Raw genomic sequence first — 23,443 nt, 5'->3', positions numbered from 1 at the left:
AAATAGTTTTTACCTTCACTACAGTGTCTATGCCACTAGTTTATTTTATTCCCTTCATAGCATGATCTTGCTTCTCCAAATGTTTACTTGATAATTGTATTCTCTCTAAAACAGAATGGCAACTCCATAAGAGCAGAAACATAGGCTGTTGAGTCCATCGTTTCATTCAGATACTAGAACATAGAAGATAATCACAAATATTTGCTGGCTGAATGAATGAATCGTTTAACACTGCAAGGTTCTTTAGATATTCTATATGGTTCTAGTTCCTATGTTTCTCTGTGCAGAAGTGGCAACTGAAACTTAGAAAGAGTAAGTCAGTCACTGAATGCTGCATAATTGTTAGAGGTCAGGGGTTCCGAAGGGCTGATTAAGGCTTATTATATAAATGCTGGGAATATTCAACACCAAATAAAAATTGCTCTGTGAGAAATGCATGTTAGTAAGCATCAAGTAAAACAAGGCAGGCAAATTAAAGTCAGTATACACATATATGCATATCTATTCTGCAATCCAGTGAAACAAGCAGCCCATCATTCTGCTTGGGCATGCATAAGATTCCAGCCAAGAAAGATGCTTGGACAAGTGGATGCTATGTCTACCAGTAGGCCAAGGACTCGAAGATGAGTCAGGCGCCACATGAAAACCAAGTCAGTTGCCCCAGTCTGGCATAGCTGGTTGTGACTAAGGTGACCGCAGTGTGCTACGTTCTTGGTAGGGTTCCCATGCACAAACCAGAGTGTTAAAATGGATCCCTCCCACCCTGAGCTCTGACTGGTTTGGTTCACCTCAAAGACCATCCTCCTGCAGTATGGTTTACATAAGTCTAAAAAGACGAGCCATTCAAGCCACAGTGTCTTCTATCTCCACGCTGATGAGACATGCTGCAGCCCTCTAAAGAACAGAAGAGAGACAGTGCACAGGATTGCCCTTGGGTAAGTTTTCTTTCTTTTATGGGTTACTCTTCAGCCCTTAGAATAAAATGTTATAAAAACTTAAACCTATATGCTTTAATTTGTATTGCTTAACTATAATTTTCTTCTTTAACAAGGTGTGTATATGTCTTTCTCATCTCTTAATAAAAAGAGGGAAAGCAGGGAGAGAAGGAAGAAAGGAAGGAAGAGAAGGGAAGGAAGGAAGGGAGGGAGGGAGGGAGACAGAATTTTTTTTTTTTTTTTTTTTTGAGACGGAGTCTTGCTCTGTCCTCCAGGCTAGAGTGCAGTTGCATGATCTCGGCTCACTGCAACCTCTGCCTCCTGGGTTCAAGCAATTCTCCTGCCTCAGCCTCCTGAGTAGCTGGGATTATAGGCACAAACCATCACGCCCGGCTAATTTTGGTATTTTTAGACAAGGTTTCACCATGTTGGTCAGGCTAGTCTCAAACTCCTTACCTCATGATCCACCCACCTCGGCCTTCCAGAATGCTGGGATTACAGACGTGAGCCACCATGCCCAGCCTGGTCCTAAATTTTAAGAGTTAACTGGGAACATTTGAAAATATCAATCAAAACCACTGCCCTTGTTGATCAGGGATGATAAGGGTCATCATTAGTATTCATGTCCAAAAAAAATTCCAAGGAGCAGTGGTCACTCTGAGGTCAGTTTCTACCAACTGAAGGATGTATTTGCCCAAACAAAAGCATGAAACTGCAGACTGAGTTGCTGGCTATCGTTTCCAAACCGGAGGCGAGAGAAGTTGTCTTCAGTCCTAGCTGGTCCAGCCATGGTTGAAGAGGACAATGCTGGGCCCCTCATGTGCTAGGATATGGTCAAAGAATAGGACCCTGGATGAGCACCATCCACTGAGGAGTAATTGTGTAGGTATGGAGACATTTAACCTGAAGAAAAGAAGGCTCAGAAAGGACATAGTGGAAAATCTTCTAACAAAGTACAGTGGGTCTAAAATTGAAAGCGGTTGCCTCAGAACATACTGAGTTATTCATCTAGCTTTTCCCGACAGAAGCTTGGTGATGATTGACAAGGTGTATTCTGGTCCCTGCCTGCCTCTGTGGGCTTCTCTTTTGCTCGAACACACTCCAGTCTAAGCTCCAGACAGATACAGATAGTCATTGCCTGAGTGGACCAAGTTTCCTTTCACCTCCCCACCTTTGCAGAAGCTTGTATTCAAATCCCCAGAGCTGCCTTTTCTATGACTAGTCCCGTTGGTCCTTTATTCCTAGTTTAATCTCTCGAAACCTGTCTGGAAAGCCACCCTCAGATGGGCTAATGGCCCCTCCCTGGGTCTTCCTGTAGCATCATCCATTTCCCCAATTAAAATTGTATTTAGCATATTTGTGAAATGGGTAACTGGATGACTTTCTACATGCTGGACACGGTGCTAAATGTTTCAAATACACAATGCCATCAATTCTAGAAGAGCCCCGTATGTGGTATTATTATCCCCATTTTACAGAGAGTGAAATTGAGGTTTCAAGAGGGTAAGTCATTCCCACGCTGCCCAGCTGATCTACTTTGTATGGATGTGGATACTGAGGAGAATCTGATGAGGTGGGATGATCTGATACTCTCTGGGATGCTCTATGATCTGGTGCTACTTAGGGGCTTGGGGGCTTGATGGAGCTTTGTTCACAAACTGACTCTCCACTAATCAGCTGGTGTCAATGACCAGCACACTTTAGCCCTGAGTCCCAGCTTCCTCTTTGGCAAATTGGTAAAATAATGACTATCTTCCCAGCTGTGATGAGGACAAAAATGAGAAGCTGTTGAAAAAGCACACAGCACCACATTCAGTGTTAAAAAAAAAATTTTTTTTTAAGTAAAAGATTAGGAGTTTCCCTTTCCTTAAAGGAAGTAATCTGTCTCTGCTACCTTGTGCCACAGTTAGACTGCACAGGCTCAATAACTTACGTTTTGGTTAAACATTTTTAATTTTTTTAGAGTGAAATTCGAGTTTTTGTTGGCAAGTGATTGAACAGGCTGGGCTCAGCCTCCAGGCCCACAGTCCATTAGGAAATTTACGAGGCGAGATGGGGACCTTCAGCTCAAGTACTCCCTTCAGACACAGTACTTACAAAGCCATCAATTTCCTTAACAAAGAGCATTGGCTTAAAATGCCCCTCAAAGCAGTGTTATTTACACAGCTATCCACTTCCTTTTGAATTCTCTGCCTGGGGGTGACAGACCTGCAGTTCTTTCCAGCTACGAGTTAATTAGGCTCTCTCCCCAAATGGAAGCAAGCCACAGACCTAGATCTGGTACTAAAAAGCAGCTGACTTTGGGGCTATCCGAGAGTCTTATGGGGTGATCCAAATACCACCAAAATCCCTGGTTCCACCCACCCATTCTTCTAAAATTCTAAAGCTTTTGGACCTTACTAAAGAGCAATGGCCTCTGTCAGTATAGAGGCGGAAAGGCGGCATTGGAGCCCATCTCTACTTAGTAAAAGAAACCTCAAAAAAGTACTGCTGCCTAAGACAGCATACTTTCTACCTCTATGGTGTGTCGATACAGTAAAATTAACCTTTTAAAGGAGCCCCCACCCCTTTTGTGGCCGAACTAGAATTTGGATACAAGCAGCTCAGTTCTGGGGTCTGAGCAGGAAACCACCACCCCAAGTCACCTGACCCAAGGTAACCTGCCTGTGATGACAGCTAGAAGGTGGAAAGTCTTTGATTCAAACAGGATTGTCTGGCCCTAAAGACCAGCAAAGCTCGACTACACATTCTTGCCTAAAAAATAAAATTGTCTCTTAAGAAATACATCCTTCTTTTACTCATTTATTCTATATTTACTGAACTGCACATTATTTGTCAGTCCCTGGACTAACTCCTGGGAAATCAGATGAATTAAAGCAGGTCTCAGCGCTCAATGAACTCAGGTCCTAGTGAGAGGGGAGATACGTAAATTATGACGGCACAGGATTCTGATCTGAGGTACAAGGTACTGTGGGAGCACAGAAGACGGACCCCCAATCCAATCTTACCCAGATTTGAGAAGGCTTCCCTTAGGGGACAGCACCTGGGCTGTCTCTCTCGGAGGAGGAACGGGTGGTGGGGAGCACATTCCAGCAGGGGGACACTGTGAGCAAATGAGAGGAAGCCAGAAACAAGGCAGGAGTTATAAAGCACAAGACAGCGTTGGCGAATCCTGGGATCGGATCAGCAGGGCCTTGAATGCCACTGTGAGGAACTTAAATTTCTCTCAAGGGCAACATGGAGCCACCTGAGACTCTCAACTGGAGAGCACCTGAGACTCTCAACTGGAGAGCAACAAAAGGTGTCCGCGCTTTAGAAGTTTGCTCTCACCTACTGGCGGATAGATTAGGGCAAGCAAAGATGAACAAGCCACCTGTTCATTTCACAAGCGTTCTCTTGTAAAAGCCTAATCAGGAGCTGAAGGGGGCCTCGGGCAGAGTAATGATCGTAGGGAGAGAGAGACTGACTTGGATGAAGAAAATGTAATATTTTCAGTCAAATGGGAAGCATGGCAATTAAGTGGATGTGGGAAATGGCAGAGAGGAAAGAGTTATGGACGTTTCGCAAGCTTCTGTTCAAATGTCCGGTTGGCTACTGGCGCCACCAGTTGAGATTAGGAAAAACACCTGCAGCAGGTCTGGAAAGAAAGATGGTAAGCTTTGTGTAAGATGTGTTGAATGTGAGTTCCCTTGGGGCATCCAAGTAGAGCAATAAGATATAAAAGTTCATGGGTCAAAAAAAAAAAAAAAGGCTCGGACTAAAGATAGAGATTTTGCAGTCATACAGGGAGAGGATGCAGAATGAGGAGAGTGCCTGTTACGGAACACTGGAGACTGCTGATATTTAAAGAGTAGGTGAAAGAAGGTCTGTGAAGGGATGGTCAGAGGAGTTCAGAAAAACAGATGAGGTTAACACTTCAAAGGCACTGGGAGATCTGAATTTCAAGAAAGAGCCAGATAAGACAAAAGAGAAAAATACGGAAATAGGTCTGTTTAAACCTGTTACTTAACAGAATCTCAGGCATGCTTTCCCTAAAGACTGATTCTCAAATCTCCTCCAGGGACAGGTCACTCTCTACTTGTTAGTAAGAACTAGATTATTACTTTTCTTAGCCATAATCATCAATATGTGTTGATCACTTTCTGGAAGACAGGAACTGTCACAGACACAGGTATCCGTGGTGCCTAGCATGGGCCTGGCACATAAGAGGTGCTCAATAAATAAAAGCCTATGTGATGAATAAATACACTTATAAATTAATAAAACAGTATATCATAACAATCCTAGGAAGTAGGGAATATCGCTCCTGTTTCTCAAGTGGAAAAAGGTATTTGGGGGATGAAGCCTGAAGCAGAGAAGTGGTCCTTGTGCTTCTGGGCACGTCAGTCAGCTTTTCCTCCCTCCCTGTTCCTTTAGAAGTTCTCTTGGCAAAAAGTACACCGACAAATGGAAAAGGGATTTAAGACACTGGTGCAGCCCCTTCTTTGGTAGTGAGGCTGAAACTCAAGTTATACACGTGGTTTTTGACTCCTAAACTGAGGGACCACCTCCAGCCAGGACCTTTCGTAGTCCTGCCAATGGCGGCTGATAGTTTAATTTAAACTTACGGATAATTTGGGCTGGGTTTCTGACTGGCGTTGAAAGCTAAAATCACCCTGATTTCTCTTAGGGTCAGTTTGCCAAGAGTATTTTGTTGGCCCTTGAAGAGCATCCTATTCAGGGAGGTTGATCTTTTTTAAAATACTGCTCTCATCATGTCGTGCCTCTGTCCAGAAACTACTACTTGTTACAGGACCGGAACTGCCACTCATCCCCCTATGACTTCCACGCAGTAGCTTCCTTTAGGACTGGTGCATTCACTATATACAGAGAAAAGCCCTTTGTTTTAGAGGGACAGAGTGTCCAACCTGATCTTATCTGAGTCCCACTGTGCAGAAATCTTTCCCAGACTCACCAACCCCCAACAAAGGGCTTTCCACTGCTGTAGCGGGGAGGGTCTCACACCAATCCCTTCGTATCTTTAAGAACCATTGTCTTCTGCAACCCTCCAACAAAGGTTTCTGCTGCTTAACCCTGCATTACACAGAGCTTTGTATGCAGCAGGTGCTTAATATAGACAAAAGACAGTGTGATCCCAGTCACATGCATTTTAGGCTGATTGCAGGACCACCATGGCTGCTGCCTGGGAAGAGAGGAAAGCAATCATATGCTTGAGGGCAGAGCTACAGACATTAGACCTGGGGTATTTTATCTTTCTGTCCAGTAAATTAAAATGAAAAACAAACAAAAACAAAAAAACTTCAGTCCTTTAATCATGATTATAATTTCTTATTTGCTTTATGTTAACATTTCTTTGGTACTTAATCAGTATTGGCTAAGAGAAAGTCGGTGGCTTTTAGTTTCTCCCTCGGTTAAGTATTTAATGATCTGTAAACAAACACTTCAGACAGTGTTTCTTAAAAAGACCCTGGGATCCTTTTATGTGAAGATTTCTTTAGCTCCGCGAATTGTTTCCCTTTCTCATTATCTGTTGGCTGCTAGGCTGTTCAGCTCTTGAGAGTACGTACACACTTTATTAGCTAACCTTAATAATGGAGATGTAGCATAAATTAGTAGTTAAGCCTAAGGGCTTAAGAGCCAGAGCCTTCCAGGGCTAGAAACCCTTACCAGGAACTAATATCTCTGTGCCTCCATTTCCTTACCTACGATGCTTGTATAATGTTAAAACTACCTCATAGCATTAATGTGATTAACCAGTGGAACTAATAGAGAAAAAGCTTGAGTGAATTTTATCTAATTAATTTAATTAAATTAATCACTTGAGTTATGGGTACTACTGTGACTTTTGTCTGAGACGGTGAGATGGAAAAGGGTGGAAATATATGCAGTCTATACAGTTGGCCCTCCATATTCATGGGTTCTCCATCTCTGAATTCTGCACATGCTAAAGAAAATTCTATGTGTACTAAACACGTATAGACATTTTGTTCTTGTCATTATTCTCTAAACATTACTATACAACAACTATTTATGTAGCATTTACATTGTAAGTAATCTAGAGACGATTTGAAGTAGATGGGAAGATGTGTGTAGGTTACATGCAAATACTATTCCCTTCTATATTAGGGAATTGAGCATCCACAGATTTTGGTATCCACAGAGGTCCTGGCAGAAATCTCCCAGGGATACTGAGGAATGACTGTGTATCTCTCACCGGCTCCTTCTTGTTCTAAAGGGTTCATATTTCGGAGTAGGTCATCTGGTGACTTTAGTTTTGGAGTTGGGGAGATGTTGGTTCAAATCTCAACTCTCTCACTTAATAAGCATCTACTTTGAATAAGACACTTCATGTTCTTGAGCCCCAGTTTCTCCTCATGTAAAACAGGGGATAATGGCCCCCACCTTCCTGTATCCTTGGGAAAATCAAGAGAAGGGTTAAGTGGGGTGTAAGGCAGCCGGCCTGGCATAAGATGCAGCACTCAGGAAGATTTGCTTCTCTTGTGGTGGTTTCCCAGCTCAATAAATATTTATTGAATAAAGGCCATATTCTCAAAAATCACTTGAACATTTAGGGGTTCTGTTGTGCCACCTGGAATGTGATGTTAACAATGCCTGGTAGCCAGGGGTGCTGAAATGAGGTACTGCAGCAGATTCTCCCTAAATAGCAACACAGTTCCACAGTTCCTTTACTGGTCAGGGGAGGATCCTGGATACTGCCTGAGCCTTTTGGAAGCTCATCTGTCTGGGTTTCTTTGGCGACATTTTTTTTTTTTTTTTTTTTTTTTTTTTAGACGGAGTTTTGCTCTTGTTACCCAGGCTGGAGTGCAATGGCGTGATCTCGGCTCACTGCAACCTCCGCCTCCTGGGTTCAGGCAATTCTCCTGCCTCAGCCTCCTGAGTAGTTGGGATTACAGGCACACGCCACCATGCCCAGCTAATGTTTTGTATTTTTAGTAGAGACAGGGTTTCACCATGTTGACCAGGATGGTCTCGATCTCTTGACCTCGTGATCCACCCACCTCGGCCTCCCAAAGTGCTGGGATTACAGGCGTGAGCCACCGCGCCCGGCCCCTTTGGCAACCTTTTTAGCCTCCAAGTATCATTTCTTTCACTGTCTCAATGATTGGCTCGAGCTGGATGTTGGGATACAGAGGTAGATGACATGGCTTTTTCCCTTATGGGTAAGGAACACAGATGTGGAAGTAAAATATATAGGAGTCAGTGAAATTATAGCTGTGCTGCTATAAGCTCAGGAGGGAGAGGGATGAAATGATTACCTCATCCCTCGCTCTCTCTCATCTGCCTTATTCTGTCCAAGTGGCTATACTTTTACCCACTTATACAGTCATCGCTAGGTGTCTTTGAAGCATTGGTTTCAGGACCCCCTGGGATACAACAATCTGAAGATATTCAAAACCCTTCTATAAAGTCCCTTAGTATTTGCATATGACCTGTGCGCACCCTACTGTGTACTTTAAATCATGTCTAGGTTACCCCTGACAGATAATGCATTGTAAATACTTTGTTGTTTTTCTATTTTTAAATTATTATAGTGTTATTATATATTTAGTCAGTTAGTTTTGAATATTTTGGATCTGAGATTAGTTGAATCTGAGGATGTAGGATTTGAGGATGTGAAAGGCCAACTGTAGACTCATCTACCTCTGCCAGCCATCAACCACTTTCCAGTAAAGGACCAGATAGTAAATATTTTGGCTTTGGTGGCAATACAAGATTTCTGTTGGAACGACTCAACTCTGCCTTTGTAGCAGCAAATATGCAAACGAAGGAGCATAGCTGTGTTTCAGTAAAACTTTGCCTATGAAAACAGGCAGCAGGTTGGGTTGGCCATGGGTGGTAGTTTACTGATGCCTTGTCTGTGCAAGCATGCACAGGCTTTTGTGCCCAGGGCAGGGCTTGGCAGGGAGTGTAGAAGGTACACGCTTCTGCTGTGGGTCTCCTTCCTTCATGCCGTAAATAGCAGCCTCACCATAGTCCTCAAGGGCCTGCGAAATCAGAGCCTGCTAAACTTCAGCCTCATCCCTCCTTCGTTCACTGCAGTCCAGCCATGCTGACTTCCGTTTCCCTCTACAAAAGTTCTTCTCTGGCTGGGCGCGGTGGCTCAAGCCTGTAATCCCAGCACTTTGGGAGGCCGAGGTGGGTGGATCACGAGGTCAAGAGATCGAGACCATCCTGGTCAACATGGTGAAACCCCGTCTCTACTAAAAATACAAAAAATCAGCTGGGCATGGTGGCGCGTGCCTGTAATCCCAGCTACTCAGGAGGCTGAGGCAGGAGAATTGCCTGAACCCAGGAGGCAGAGGTTGCGGTGAGCCGAGATCATGCCTTTGTACTCCAGCCTGGGTAACAAGAGCAAAACTCTGTCTCAAAAAAAAAAAAAAAAAAAAGTTCTTCTCTGCTTGAGAATTGCATAGTCTAAACTTCCTGCAATCCTTGCTCAGTTACCCGTTCCATATCTCCCTAATGGGTCCACATCCTACTCAACCCTCAAGTCTCAGCTTAAATGTCAAATCTTCAAGGAGCTCTCCTTAACCCCTCCGTGTAAAGGAGGCCCTTTGGTTATATACTTCCAAGTATTTCCACTTTAGTACCGTTTTCAACAATGACACTTAAATAGTTATTTGTGTCGTTTTCCTAACTTCCCTGGCCTTCCTTTTTCACTGCTGTTTTCTTTGAAACAAGCACAGTGCCTGGCACACAGCAGGCATCAAAAACTATGAATTGAATGAATGAATGACATCATCCAGCAGCCAATCTGCAGAATCTTCTGCCTGGGTCTGACTGCACATGCTGGGGCAAACAGCTGATTTTTCCTGCAGGCTCTAACAGTAAGGTTGCCACACGATCCTTACTGCCCATCCATCATTTTATTTTAGGCACATTACTTTCCTCTCCAAAAAGAAAAGGAGGATACAATTAGGTCTATATCCCTCTCTTGCTTAATATTTCAATTTCCCTCAGGGCACTCCCTTCAAGTTGAGATCACAGCTCATGAATATTAAATGTCTCTTCCTTTCCAGCATGGACTCCAAGAAACATCGGAGAGCCAGGAGCTAAGAAAAGGCCCTGATACCCAGCCCAGGTGCCTCAGGCATAACTGCACAGATGTACATCAAGGCATATGTATGTGCAGATGAATTTATGGTCACTTTAAATGTCACAGTGAAGTCCTTGTTCTTGGCTACCCAGATTCACCTGCCTTGGACTCTGGCTGCCTTTCAAAGGCATACATCAAAGTTTGGTCTCGATTCTTCACATTCAAGGAAGCTCCTGGCCGGTTCCCTGAGCGTGATCCCTTCCTGAGAGTCAGGAAGCTGACCTGGGCTGCAGGCTAGAATTCCTCTCTTCTGGCGTCAGAGGCCGTTCTGTTTCTTTTCATTCCAGCCCTGCCTCTCTGTAGGGTAGGCCTCCCGGGTTTCCAAAGGAGGTGGTAAGCCTTGGTCTGAGGCAGGATAGCAAGCTTGATCCTAACCGGTGCTGACTAAAGGGTGTTTGAATGCATCCAAAAGACCTCCCTGTTGAGTACTTCAGAACTTTGGTGCTGCCAGCATGTCAGCCTTCCGCCCCATCGCCTCCTTTTCCTGCTCTTTTGTCCCCTCGGTGACCCCCTTTGACCCTGTGGGTGAAAGGAATTCTTTTCTCTTCCCCAAGCCCTGATTTCTTTTAAAATGCACTGGTTTTAAAACAATAACAACCTGGGATTTAAATCCTAAAAATCGGAGCTGAAAGCTCCCTGGGAGCTCATCAAATTCCCTCATTATTTTACAGTGGGGAAACTGAGAACTAGGAGGTTTGGTCATTTTGCAAAAGGTACCACTGTAGTTTGGCCTCAGGATTTGGTTCAGGGCCATTTTTGCCGGTAATGGGTTGGCTGCCTTTGCATCGTTCAGAACTGAGATACGCAAGGAGGCAGGGGAAGAAGAGATGGCATCAACTGACATCCTCGATTGCCCACTAACTGATGTGCATTGTGCTAATAAACACTCTGTAGGTGTTATCTCATTCTTTTTCTAAACAAAACTGTAGGTGCTATAATTATGTCCATTTTTCAGAAGAGGAAACTGAGACTCAGAGGGTGTGAGATGCCTAAAATGACCCATGTAGTAACTGCAAGCAACAGACATTTGTACTCAAGCGCCTCTGTCTCCAACTTTGCTATGACAATCTTATTAAGTGCCAAATACATTCTATGCTAAAAAACAATTTGGCTACTGTCCATAGAGGGTGATCTGTTAAAAATAAAAATACAGCCTACAATACAGAATGATCCTACATTGGAGGTATGAGCTGTATGCCATGGAACGTTTACAGAGTGATAATAACTGAAAATTGTTTCATGACTCATGAAAATGGCACAAGGACATATGCACTCACTTTTGTTTCCTGCTGTGATTCAATGGCACCAAACAGAAATAGTGGAAAAGAGAAAGACTCTCTTGCGCTTCATGAGTTGGTCTGGAATTGGACATAGGCTCTGGGGCAGACAGACAGACAAACTATGAAGTCTCCTTCTCTGACCTACCTGGCTATATGACTTTGGATATTCACTTAAATTCTCAACACTTCAATTTTCTGATCAGCAAAATGGTGTATTTTGGCTCTACAGAGTTGCTGTGAGGGTGAATGAAATCATTTTTAAAAAGAGTTCTTGGCAGAAAAACTGGCACAGTTGGGTATCTGATAAATGGAATAACTTCATGGTTAAAATGTATAGACTCTGGCTAGATGCTGCAAATCTCACCTCTGCTATTTCTCTGTGTGACTGTAGGCAAGTTGCTAAATCTCTCTGAACCACAGTTTTTTCCTCTACAAAACAGGGATAACATTATTTATCTCATAGGGTTTCTGGGAAGATGGATACAACTTCTGAATTAATAATATTAATTGGTCGGGCACGGTGGCTCATGCTTGTAATCCCAGTACTTTGGGAAGCCGTGGCGGGCACCTTCAGGAGTCTGAGACCAGCCTAGCCAACATGGCAAAACCCCCGTCTTTACTAAAAATACAAACATTAGCCAAGTGGGGTGGTGCATGCCTGTAATCCCAGCTGCTCAGGAGGCTGAGGCAGGAGAATCACTTGAACCCAGAGGACAGAAGAGGTTGCAGTGAGTGAAGATCATGCTACCACACTTACTCCAGCCTGGGTGACAGAGCAAGGCTCTGTCTCAAAAAAAAAGAAAAATTAATTCATTAATTATGACAATAATAGCATCAGTAGCAAACACATCTATAACATTTGTCAAATGTTACCATTCTAAATGTTTTACAAATATAAACTTGTTTTTCCTTATAAACTTGTTTTTCCTTGCAATAATTCTAAGAAATAGGACCTTACCAATTTTATGAATGAGAAAACTGCAACACAGAGAAAGTGTCAGGAACAGGCTTTGCACCTGGAATCTGTGTTCTTCACAATGATCCCCTATGTCATTACTCCGCGGCTAAGAATGCCACTAACCTAGCTGATGTATTATCACCCTCCTTGTCTTAATCACTACCGCCATGCCTCCCACTCATATTCCTCTTTCTTTTTCCTCTTTCATAGGCCTGCCTTCAAGCCAAGGGAAGCTTTATTTCAAAAACGTGTTCTGAGGAAAGTTACTAAGTTTTCCACAGAGGGAGGTCTGATTGAATACATGCAGCCTGGAGAAGTTTGATTTTGTTTTTATAATTTTAATTTTTTTAAGGTAAGAGGTGGATCATCTATTATGATTTCACGTTGTTAGACAGAAAAATAACAATAAATGCAACTCCCAGCAGAGCCCATTCTTCCCCGTCTCCTCCAGCAGACGCTGTTTTCCTTTTTAGTCACTGTTGTTCTAAAGTCTCATTGGAATCTCCACCAAGAAGACGTGGGGATTCATCTTCTTGTTTTCCTTTCTCGCCTTGGCTCAGAGCAGGCCAGAGCAGCGTGACAGAGGGGCCACAAGGCTCAGTGAACCCCTGTCCCTCCCAGCAACTGGTGGGGAGGCAGACAGATTCTTCTCCTCTAGATGTGCCTCACAGAGGAGGGGGAGGGAGCTGGGGCTGAGGGTGCTAATTGAGTTATTCGCCCTGGCTCTAGGACAGGGCTGGGGATGCTGTGTCAGGCATTACAAAGTGATGCTCAAGGCAGGTGTAGGGGAGAGAAGAGGAGTGGGGAGGGAGGGAGAAAAATTGACACATGGGGAATGCCTGCATGTCTGGGAAAGTCCATGTGGGGGTCTCTTTTGCTTTGTTTTCCTAACTATGTATCAGCAGTCAAGCAGGATTTGAAACCTTAAGCCTTTAAAAAGCTGTTTGACAAATCAGAGATTCCTCAGTATCAGATGAGGGAAGAAGCTTTAGAGTCCTTAGTCCAGTCTCCCTAATTTCACAAAGGGAGAAACTGAGGCTCTGAGATGCTAAGCTGCAGCCAGGATGTCTCTAGGTCTAAACTGGGACCTGGACCCAACTCTGCGGAAAATCACAGGGTGGAAAGTCAAAACAGAACATGAGGGCTTCTCCACGGCTGCACTAGAATCTCCCGTCTCAGAAGGTAGCACGTTTCCAGCACCACGTAAAGATATATTACGAAGTATAACCCCTTTTGGGGACCCTTCACATTTTGTCTGACTAATTTGACTCCTACCCCACCTCCTTCAGCTTTTATCAGCAGCCTGTCTGTAGTTTATGACTCAGTACTTTAGAAACAGAATTCCCAATGCTGTGAAACAATGACTCCAAGCCAGTGCCTGTTGCGGGGAGCTATCATTTTACTGATACCACATTTTTTTTTTTGCTGAAACCTCAGGCCTGGTGTATGTTGTGTTTTTTGAAGTGGGGGAAAAAAGACAAGATAACTTCCACATTGCAAAGGGATGAAGCCTGCATTACCTAAGAGGTCACGTGTGTGGTGTTCATTTTAACAAGAAACTTATTATGTGATGGGGGATAAGGGCACCAGGGGTGGGAAATTGAGAACGGGAAGTCCCCAGGGTGTTGCATAATAACACATTGGCACCTTGGGAATATTTCCGGATGTGTGGGCTTCTGAAAAGTGAATGGGAATGTCACCATAAATCTGTCATCCACCATAATGCTGGTGTTACTAAGCCAGAGAAAACATCAGCCTTTCTAAATGGGAGGAGGAGAATGTAGAAGAGAAGGAGGAAGAGAAGGAGAAAAAGGAGAAGAATGAGAGGCAGAAGAAAGAGTAAAGGAAGAAGAGGTAGAGGAGAAGAAAAAAGGGGGAAGAGGAAGACATAAAGAGAGAACAAGAAAAACAATGGACTCCAGCTACTCAGGAGGCTGAGGCAGGAGAATTGCTTGAATCTAGGAGGCAAAGGTTGCCGTGAGCCGAGATTGCACCACTGCACTCCAACCTGGGCAACAAAGCCAGACTCCGTCTCAAAAAAAAAAAAAAAAAAAAAAAAGAAAGAAAGAAGAAGAAGAAAAAAGAAAGATGGAAGGAAGGAAGAAAGTCACTCAAACGGAGAGGCAGAGTGGCAGAGTAGAAAAAGCAGGGTTCTCAATTCAGATTGGAGACAGGATCACACCTCTGTGTGCCATGTGACCCTGTGCAAGTTAAGACATCATAAGAGATCCCACATATGGAAACAAGAGACCACCCATAGTTCACAGGAATCAAAGAGGTATATGAAGAGGCTATCACCTAGTGGGTATCTACAAATGGTGGTAGTTGCTGGTATCCTGTGCCCCCAGCATTCCACACAAACACGCACTGAAAAAAGTAATAGCTCATCTGCCTCAAGCACATCCAACTTGCTAGAAATGGGGTTAAATTTCATATTATCTTATGGTAATAATCTTTAGCCTAGATTCTAAGTGACAGTCAACAGAAACCAACTTTGGCTAACTTAAGGAAAGCAAACAAGCCAAATTTGTTCAAAGAATATTGGATACTTATGGAACACTCTCTGAAGAACCAGGCTTGTGTGCTCTGAAGCTCAATTCCAAGCCCAAGATTAGGCCCCAGAACTAGTTTAGTGAGGGATACAGAGCTAGTGCTGTGCATAGCTATCTCAGCTTTGATGCTAGATGCATTCCCTGGTACCTAGGAGGCTGGTATGGATGTGGCCACTCCCACTATCCTCAGCCAGCAAAATGGTTTCTACAGTATCCCTAAGTCTAATCACTATGAGCTTCCAATTCAAAGTCTTGGGTTGGTGTGTCTGATTGAAGAGCAGAGGAAAAGCCTAAGTTGTATATCCACAATCAAGCTACATGGAAGACCAGGAGAAGGAGATGCATGGATATTTGGGCTCTTCCTTGTTAGAATAATTATTTCCTAAGACCAGGAAGGGAATTCTGATAGAACGCAGCCCCAAATACTGGTAAATATCTTCCAGTGTTGGGTTATAGGGCTTTTACCATTTTCTACATGAGAACACCGAGGCTTAGCCAAGGTCACACATCTAAGCCATGGTATGCCTGATCTCCTGGCTGCTGTCTTGACCACTGTCTTAACAAATGCAATCATGGGAACAATGTCCACCTCAGCACAGCCTCCCACACTTGTCTCACTTCTCTGACGCATTAAAGATAGGTCTACTGGGAGTAAAGATTCATTTTTCAGCTGTTCCTTTCAGAGGAAGATAGTTTTCTAGACTCAAGCTACATGATTTGTCCTTGGAATGTCGTCCCTGGGAGCTGGGATCTCTACTCAACTCTTTCACTGTAGCATGAAAGCAGCCATAATCAATATGCAAAGTGTGACTGTGTTCCAATAAATATTTACAATTATAGGCAGTAGGCTGCTTATGGCCTATGGACCATCATTTGCAGACCCCTTCCATGGATGGGGAGCTTCTACTTATCAGAGACATCCTTATTTTTTCTAATCATTGCACAGTTCTAAAGCAACACAGCATATGAATGTCAGGGCTCAAGTATCTCTTTCCGGATACCATATCCTACCTTCAACCCATTCTACTTTCTTCCTAGAAACACACAAGTTACCTGCCACATTAGTGCAAGTAAAATATTTTTACTTGCAGATATTTTCAGCATGGTCTGGGAGTGGTGTTAATTGCCATGAGGATGATGACAAAGGTAAGAGTTTGCTTCAGGTAGAGCTCACAATTAGAAGGAGTTTAGTCACCCACCTCAGAAATCATACAACAGAAGTATAGGTAAGGCTCTTACAGACCACTAAACCCAATCATTAAAAAATTTACAGTAGGTAAACTGAGGCCCAGACTAGGGAAGCCAGTTGGCCATCTTTATGTAAGTTCTCAGCACAGCTGGCACTAGAACCTGGTTTTCCTAATTTTAATTCAAAATTCTTTCCACCACATTGCTAGGCTGGTATCACTTTTACTATGGACTGTACTCAAATCAAGAGAGGAGAAACATTTTTTGGCAATTTAAAACCCAAGGCCCTGCGGAGAAACTCCCACGTCCTTCTTCCGGGGTATCTTCCTATCTTCCAACCATAAATATTTCCAGAGCACCTCTATTGTGTTGCTCAGCCCCTACTGGGTGCCAAGAAGATAGTAGGTGCTCAACAAATGTGTGTTGAGAATTGAATAAGAGACATGTGACGCATGGTCTTTACCCTCACGGAGCTCACAATCTACTAGGACGAAGAATGTCTACATGCACCCCTGTAATGCACTGCAGATGTGAGGATGTGATGATATCTATTCCCCTTAAGTCCTAGAAAACTGCCTGTCAGTGAGAAATCTTCTAATGAAGGTTTTCATCCCCTAGGAGCTGCCCCTTCCCCTCTTTAGATAGAGCACCTCTGTCTTTTGTACTTGCAAATGAATTGTGGTTAGTTTTCACCTCCAGCCCAGGGGATTAGCTGGGGGACTTTTGATCTTCAGGTATCAATTTGCATCTTTTTTTTTTTTTTGAGACGGAGTTTCGCTCTTGTTACCCAGGCTGGAGTGCAATGGCGCGATCTCGGCTCACCGCAACCTCCGCCTCCTGGGTTCAGGCAATTCTCCTGCCTCAGCCTCCCGACTAGCTGGGATTACAGGCACGCCCCACCATGCCCAGCTAATTTTTTGTATTTTTAGTAGAGACGGGGTTTCACCATGTTGACCAGGATGGTCTCGATCTCTTGACCTCGTGATCCACCCGCCTGGGCCTCCCAAAGTGCTGGGATTACAGGCTTGAGCCACCACACCTGGCTCAATTTGCATCTTAAAGGAAGTATGATCTCATCTGGGCCAGCTCAACATTCCATCCCTGCCCCCTCAACCCCTGTCAGTTTACCCACCAGGCCTGCGGCTGACCAGGGCCTCCCAAGTGGGGCTGAAACAAGATCAGCCAGACTGCAAGAGCAGGCAGCAGAAAACACACTTCCCAAGTGAGTCGGTGAAGGTGGGAAAAGGATGTTTGCTTTCTAAACACAGACTGGTCTGCTATTCCTCCTTCCTCGGATCAGAGAGAATGCCCAAGGTTCTGAGTCTGCAGAGGGGACCCTGGTGGTACCTGGATCCTGGCTGAAGATTGCAAAGCAAAATGAGTTGAGCACATACTTGAGAATCAGACAATATCAGGTTCAAGTCCTGATTTTGTCTTCAATCACTTTTGACCTGTGTAATCTGGACAACTTTTGAAATCTTTCTAGCATTTTTTTCTTATCTCTGAAGTAAGAATCAAAGACTTAAAACATCTCCAGTATTACCCATCCTGGACAGTGTGAAAAAAAAAAAAAAAAAGCAGAGATGTTTGTAAAGCTTGATCCAAAAAACTTACCCGCCATTGGCATCATTTATGAAAGCTTAAGCTCTTGGTTTTGTTTGTTTGTTTTTTCACTGCTGTATTTCCTGATATTGACACAAGAACAGAAAACCAAACACCGCATGTTCTCACTCATAAATGGGTGCTGAACAATGAGAACATGTGGACTCAGGGAGAGGAGCATCACACACTGGGGGAAGTTGTAGGGGGCTAGGGGAGGGACAGCGGGGGGTGGGGAGTGTGGGGGGGATAACGTGGGAAGAAATGCTGGATATTGTATACACCTAAAGTAAAATAAAAATAAAAATAAGGAAAATCGTGCCTGGTACATAGGAGGCACTCAATAAATAGGTATAATACAAAGACGTGAATCATCATTTAGTCATAACCATTGTTGGTATTATAATTACCAACTATTCTGCACCATTCACTTCTTCAGCAAGGTCACAAGAAATGAAAAAGACTTACCAATACAATTGAAGGAAACTTCTTGTCGGCAGAAAAGGGAGCAGCCATCACCATTGATCTTATTCATGTCATCACATTCTTCACCCTGGCCTCTGCAGAACAGATATGGAAGAGAAATTTGCCAATTTAGTCTAAAAACCATGGCTGGATATGGAAAAGTCCCTCCCTGGGCCGTGAACCTTCACTGAGACCTTGTGCAAATCCCTTTCTCTGTCTGAGTCTCTGTTTCTTCATCTTCAAAATGAGATTTCTAAAAGATGTAGATTTATAAAATACTTTGATATTTACCTTGCTTTGTGTTTCTGATGGCAAAATAGAATTCCTGATTCCAACTCATTCTCTGAGATCTCCAGTCATTTAACAAGTCAGATGGGAGTAGGAGATGGAAGAACTAATGAACAAATAAATGGTCTTGCTCCTGCAGTGTCTAGGAAATCTCACTGCCATTTTCTTGTTTCTGATCTTAAATGAGCATATTTGAAGGAAAACTTGGAGATCCTGTTCCTTTACCACTCCCTGCCTTGACATCCTTCTTATTCCTCCAATATACTTAAAGGTAAAGTTTGTTTTTTCTTTTTTTCATTCATGCACTCAAGTTTAGTAATCCTTCCATTGAAAAATTTTCCTTTCTGCATTGGGTGTGTCATTTCGTGGCATCAAGAACTCCAAGGGCTGTGGGACGACACTGTTAAGAATTACTAATGCCTCGTTTTGTTTTTGTTGGAATCATTTCCATCACCTGAGGATGATTTTGCAAAGGCTGGGATGGGCAGAAAATGAGCAATGATCTTTGAATTGGGCTTAGGTGAGGAGAAGGAGGAGCAAAACCTGAAAGTCTGGATGGGTTATTGCTTTCTGGAAAACTCTCATCCTTTTTAAAACAAAACACTTGAGTTTTGAACCCTATGTCTCACACTAACCGTATAATCTTGACCTCTCAATCTGATCTTTCTGTGATGATTTACATTTAAAGTAATTGAAATGAATTATAATTAAAATTCGAATCCTCAATCATAGTGGTCACATTTCAGATATTCAGGAACCACAGGCAGACAGTGGCTTCTGTAAGACTCAGCACAGAGCACGTTTCCGTCACTGCAGAAAAGTCCATTGAACAGTGCTTCTGTGGATGCTGAACCTCAATTTTCTCATGTGCTAAAATGGAGATTATTAATCCTACTCCTTTGAGTAACTTAAAGTGGCTAGCACAGTGGGTGACAGGTAGAAGATGCTCAAGGAATCACAGTCCCCATTCCCACTTGGCCTTGGAAGGTCTCTGCAGAGTGTGTGACAGCTGTCCCTCCATTACCAGAGATCAACTGGGACCTGTCGCAGCATCGAAGAGGCCTTAGACTTTTCCTTTCACCCAAGCAATTAACAGTGGGCAATGTTTGCTGCTTTCTTTTCTTTTCTTTTTTTTTTTTTTTTGAGACAGAGTCTCACTCTATTGCCAGGTGCCAGGCTGGAGTGCAATGGCACAATCTTGGCTCACTGCAACCTCCACCTCCCGGGTTCAAACAATTCTCCTGCCTCAGCCTCCCGAGTAGCTGGGACTACAGGTGCACACCACCACACCCAGATAATTTTTGTATTTTTAGTAGAGACAGGGTTTCACCATGTTGGCCAGGATGGTCTTGATCTCTTGACCTCGTGATCCACCCGCCTTGGCCTCCCAAAGTGCTGGGATTACAGGCTTGAGCCACCGTGCCCGGCCTGTTTGTTGCTTTTAGGAGGTGTCAGAGTAGCAGGATAGCACCTTGCCATCAATCCTTAAGATGGCTAGGGCATAGCATTGATCTCCAAAGAGCTACCCAAGTCCTCTCTTGTCTGAACACCTATGAGCAAAAAAGAAGTCAGTATTTCTAGCTGGCCTCAGCGTTTTCCAGCAGTGGATCTTGCTGGCTGGAAATTGCTGGTGACCTTGTGCTTATAAGCTAATTCATGGGTTGTTTTGGAAAAGACTTAAAGAAAAAAAAAAAAAGTGGGCTGGTTCCCTAAGCCACAAAGCTTACTTTCAACTTCCCTTCCATTGCCACCCAAACAGTGTTCTACTAGTTTAAACAAAACACTTGGATCACAACAAATATCTCCTAGGCATGACAGATCCATCGTTAGATAAAGAGGTTCTGAGAAACCTTATTTGACCTCTGGGGCTGGAGTAGGTCTTCTCTGTGTCCATAGACAACTTGCTCCATCTAGCACAGCACTTGTCAAAGTGACTGCCTTTGCCTGTTACTTGAGAGCCCCTTATAAGAGGCTATAATTTACCAAAGGAAGTGACAGAGTCTTCATCATCCTAGCACCCAGTTTCTGGCACAGGGCCTAGGATAAGGACAGCATGCAGACACTCCTTTACTTGTTAGTTTTGCCAAAGCTGTCACATCGCACAGCAATGCAATGGGGAATCCAGATGAAAATCTGGGCCCTCTGTTCACATGTACGTTCTACGTCTTATCGGATGTGGAAGCATGAGAAAACCTCCATAATCTCTCTGTGGATTCATTGTTTATCTATAAAGTATTATAATAAGACCGACCTCACATGGCTGTTAGGAGAACTCAAGGAGACAATGTAGTACAGTGCTTCATGCACAGTAGAGGCTCAAAAAGTGTGTATAAATATTATTATCACTATCGAAACATTCATCCATCGACTTCAGCCTTACCCTATCCATGAAATGAGAGAACCTGCTGCCCTGGATCATTTAAGGCAGCACCCATCTATCAGGGGCCTCACTGGGTGCTGGGTCTATCCATATTTCTTTGTAAATTCTTTTACACATAGAGCAAATTAACTTGCATCATTCCATGAAAAATTCTCTTAGCTAAGATGATTATTTCTTCATTTCCCCAAAGTTTTCCTCCCCCACACTTAGGGAAACATCTGTAAGCAAAATTTAGTTTTCAACAAAGTACATCAACCAATATTTGGTAGCAACAGGTAACTCAACATGTGTTTGACATTTATACAAGATACTAATTCTAGGTAAAAGTACTTTAAAAACTATTAAATTAAGTATACTATTTAAAATTAATAATAATAATTATGATATTAATAGTTTTAGATCAGCAAGAATGCTATCATTTGCAGTGTTTAACCAATGCATCTATATCTGTTTCCAGCATGGACAGACTGAGCTGTGGATGAGGCTCCAAATCTGGTGACTTAAAAAAAAAAACAAAAAACTGGGCTATATTAGAAAGTCCCAAATCACAATTATGGGTTATCAGCAACAACTGAAAACATTTTCTGGATATTCTAGATATGAAGTTCAATCTTGGACCCACAAATGATGAGGTACTTTCTCCATGGAGAGCCCTCTGCTTAGTTGTTCAATATTCTATCAGACAGCAGCTGTATCAAAAGCTGAAAGTTGATGCATTAATGTAGGAGAGAACAGTGAGAAGTGTCCCTTTCCCCAATTTTGGTGCATTGGAAACTGTATCTTCTTGTTCTGTTGTTACATGTGAATATGGATCATTTTTGTTTGTTTTTTCATTTTCTTTTCCTTTTTTTTTCATGTGAATATAGATCTTAAATACACACAGCATTGTATGTTAAATAGCTCAGGCAAGTGACAAGTTTTTTTTTTGTTTTTTGTTTTTTTTTCAATTTCCATTTATTTTTGGCTCTTGGGGCAATGCCATCTTTTCAATATGAAAAAAAAGCAGTAAGTTCAACACAAAATAGAAATATCAAATGTAGGATGGAACAAAACCAAGTGTGTGGGGGGGAAGCAACAGCAAAAGGAAGATATGAGATGTTGCAAAAAAGATGGAGGAGAGTCCCCCTTCCCTCTGAGAATTAACTCAAACACTGATGTGGTGGTACACACCATTCCACATAGTCAGGGATGTTCCTTTTCAGGGGTAAGAAAAGTTGGGGATTAGGAGGACATTTCTGGAGGCTTAGGGACCAAGGCTGGTATGCTTGAGGAGTCAAATTCTTGGCAATCAACTGGTTTGCATTATAATTCAACACTTAAAAACTCCTACACTACTCTTTTCAATCTGAAATATTTTGACAATTCGAATATGAAATTTTAGGTGTAGGACATTTAAGAAATAAACGTATGTTCCTGAAATATATATATGATGTAAATACACATTCCTGCTTCAGAAAGCCACTTGAGATTATGCAAATAATTACTTGCCTTATCAGTGCCAATATTTTTCTAATGTCATTTCTTATTTTAAAAACTTGAGTTAGTACCTTTTCATTAACAGTTGGCAAACATTAGTTCTGAGGTGGGGAGCAAAGAGGAATAGAATCTTGTACACACTACTATCTTTTTACACAGCAAGTTTAAAAGATATAATTCACCAGTCATTTGATCATGTTTGCAATATTTCTATTTCCTTTAATGCTAAGTCATGTTCAGAAAGAATACTACTGGCAAATAACTGATGTCTATGTGGATGAGTATTCATGTGCCAGCTCTTTTCAATTGCATTGCTGCACCATCCTTGCTGTATTCCTAGCTGGTCCTTTCATCCTGAAGCAGAGGTTTCCAGTTTACATTATATACCACACAACCATCGTAAACAAATTAAATTGTTCTTCCCCTCTAGCTTGGTGTTAGTGATGGGCAGAAAGAAATAGTCATCTTGCGTGTCTCTTTCATATATGTACTACTCCTATGAGCTGATTCATGTTCTGCACATCAGTGGTTTCATCCAACTGTGAAGCACATTCTTTTTTCATACCACTCCTCCCCTTATAGAAATAGTAATTGCAATTCCATATTGCAGAGATATTATGTGACACCCAACAGTGCTATTTAATGAAGGAATTTTGCCAATAGCTTGTTTTGCCTTCTCCACATGTAATGTTTACCATTAAATGTCAATAGTTTAAAAAGTCTCTTAGCAATAGTGTGACTTGCAAATAAATACCAGCAATGAGGAACCTGATTTTAGCAATAAGAGACTTAATTTTGAATGATTATTGGCCTTTTCTCTACCTCTAGACACAAAACTCTCAATTTTGTGCTAGAAACCCTTTTTCCTTATTCTAGAAGAAAAGAACTTAAAAGCTTATTTATTGAGTTTTAAACAACGTAAAACTCTTGGTGGCTCCTCACCCCTATTTACCAGTTGAATAGCATCTTGTCCTGAGAACAAGATGATGAATGGACTGATAATCTGATAAAATCCACACTTACTGATTCATTTGCCTCAGTGGATTCATATTCACATTCAATATTCACTCCAGAGTACTGTTTAGTATTTATGGTTTAAACATTATAGCGAGTTAAAATACTTTGCTATTTTTTACGAGCCTTTGACCCATTTTGTAAATTGCTGTATAATATGATATAATAGAAATAACAAATAAATATGCAG

General features: G+C 42.6%; 1 protein-coding gene across 2 annotated transcripts in view; it reads right to left on the bottom strand.

Annotated features, from left to right (window-relative positions):
- The window catches only part of PAPPA (pappalysin 1), a 249,771-nt gene that overhangs the window by 107,355 nt on the left and 118,973 nt on the right, over nt 1-23,443 (bottom strand). For both annotated transcript variants that reach the window (XM_039475070.2, XM_074395239.1), the window contains exon 9: nt 18,099-18,190. In XM_039475070.2, the coding sequence (XP_039331004.1) occupies nt 18,099-18,190 (92 nt within the window). The remainder of the gene's footprint in view (nt 1-18,098; nt 18,191-23,443) is intronic.

Source organism: Saimiri boliviensis, chromosome 2 (genome assembly GCF_048565385.1).
Source record: "Saimiri boliviensis isolate mSaiBol1 chromosome 2, mSaiBol1.pri, whole genome shotgun sequence".
Classification (NCBI taxonomy): domain Eukaryota; kingdom Metazoa; phylum Chordata; class Mammalia; order Primates; family Cebidae; genus Saimiri; species Saimiri boliviensis.
Note: the sequence above shows the minus strand (reverse complement) of the source record. Positions and strands in the feature narration are given on the sequence as shown.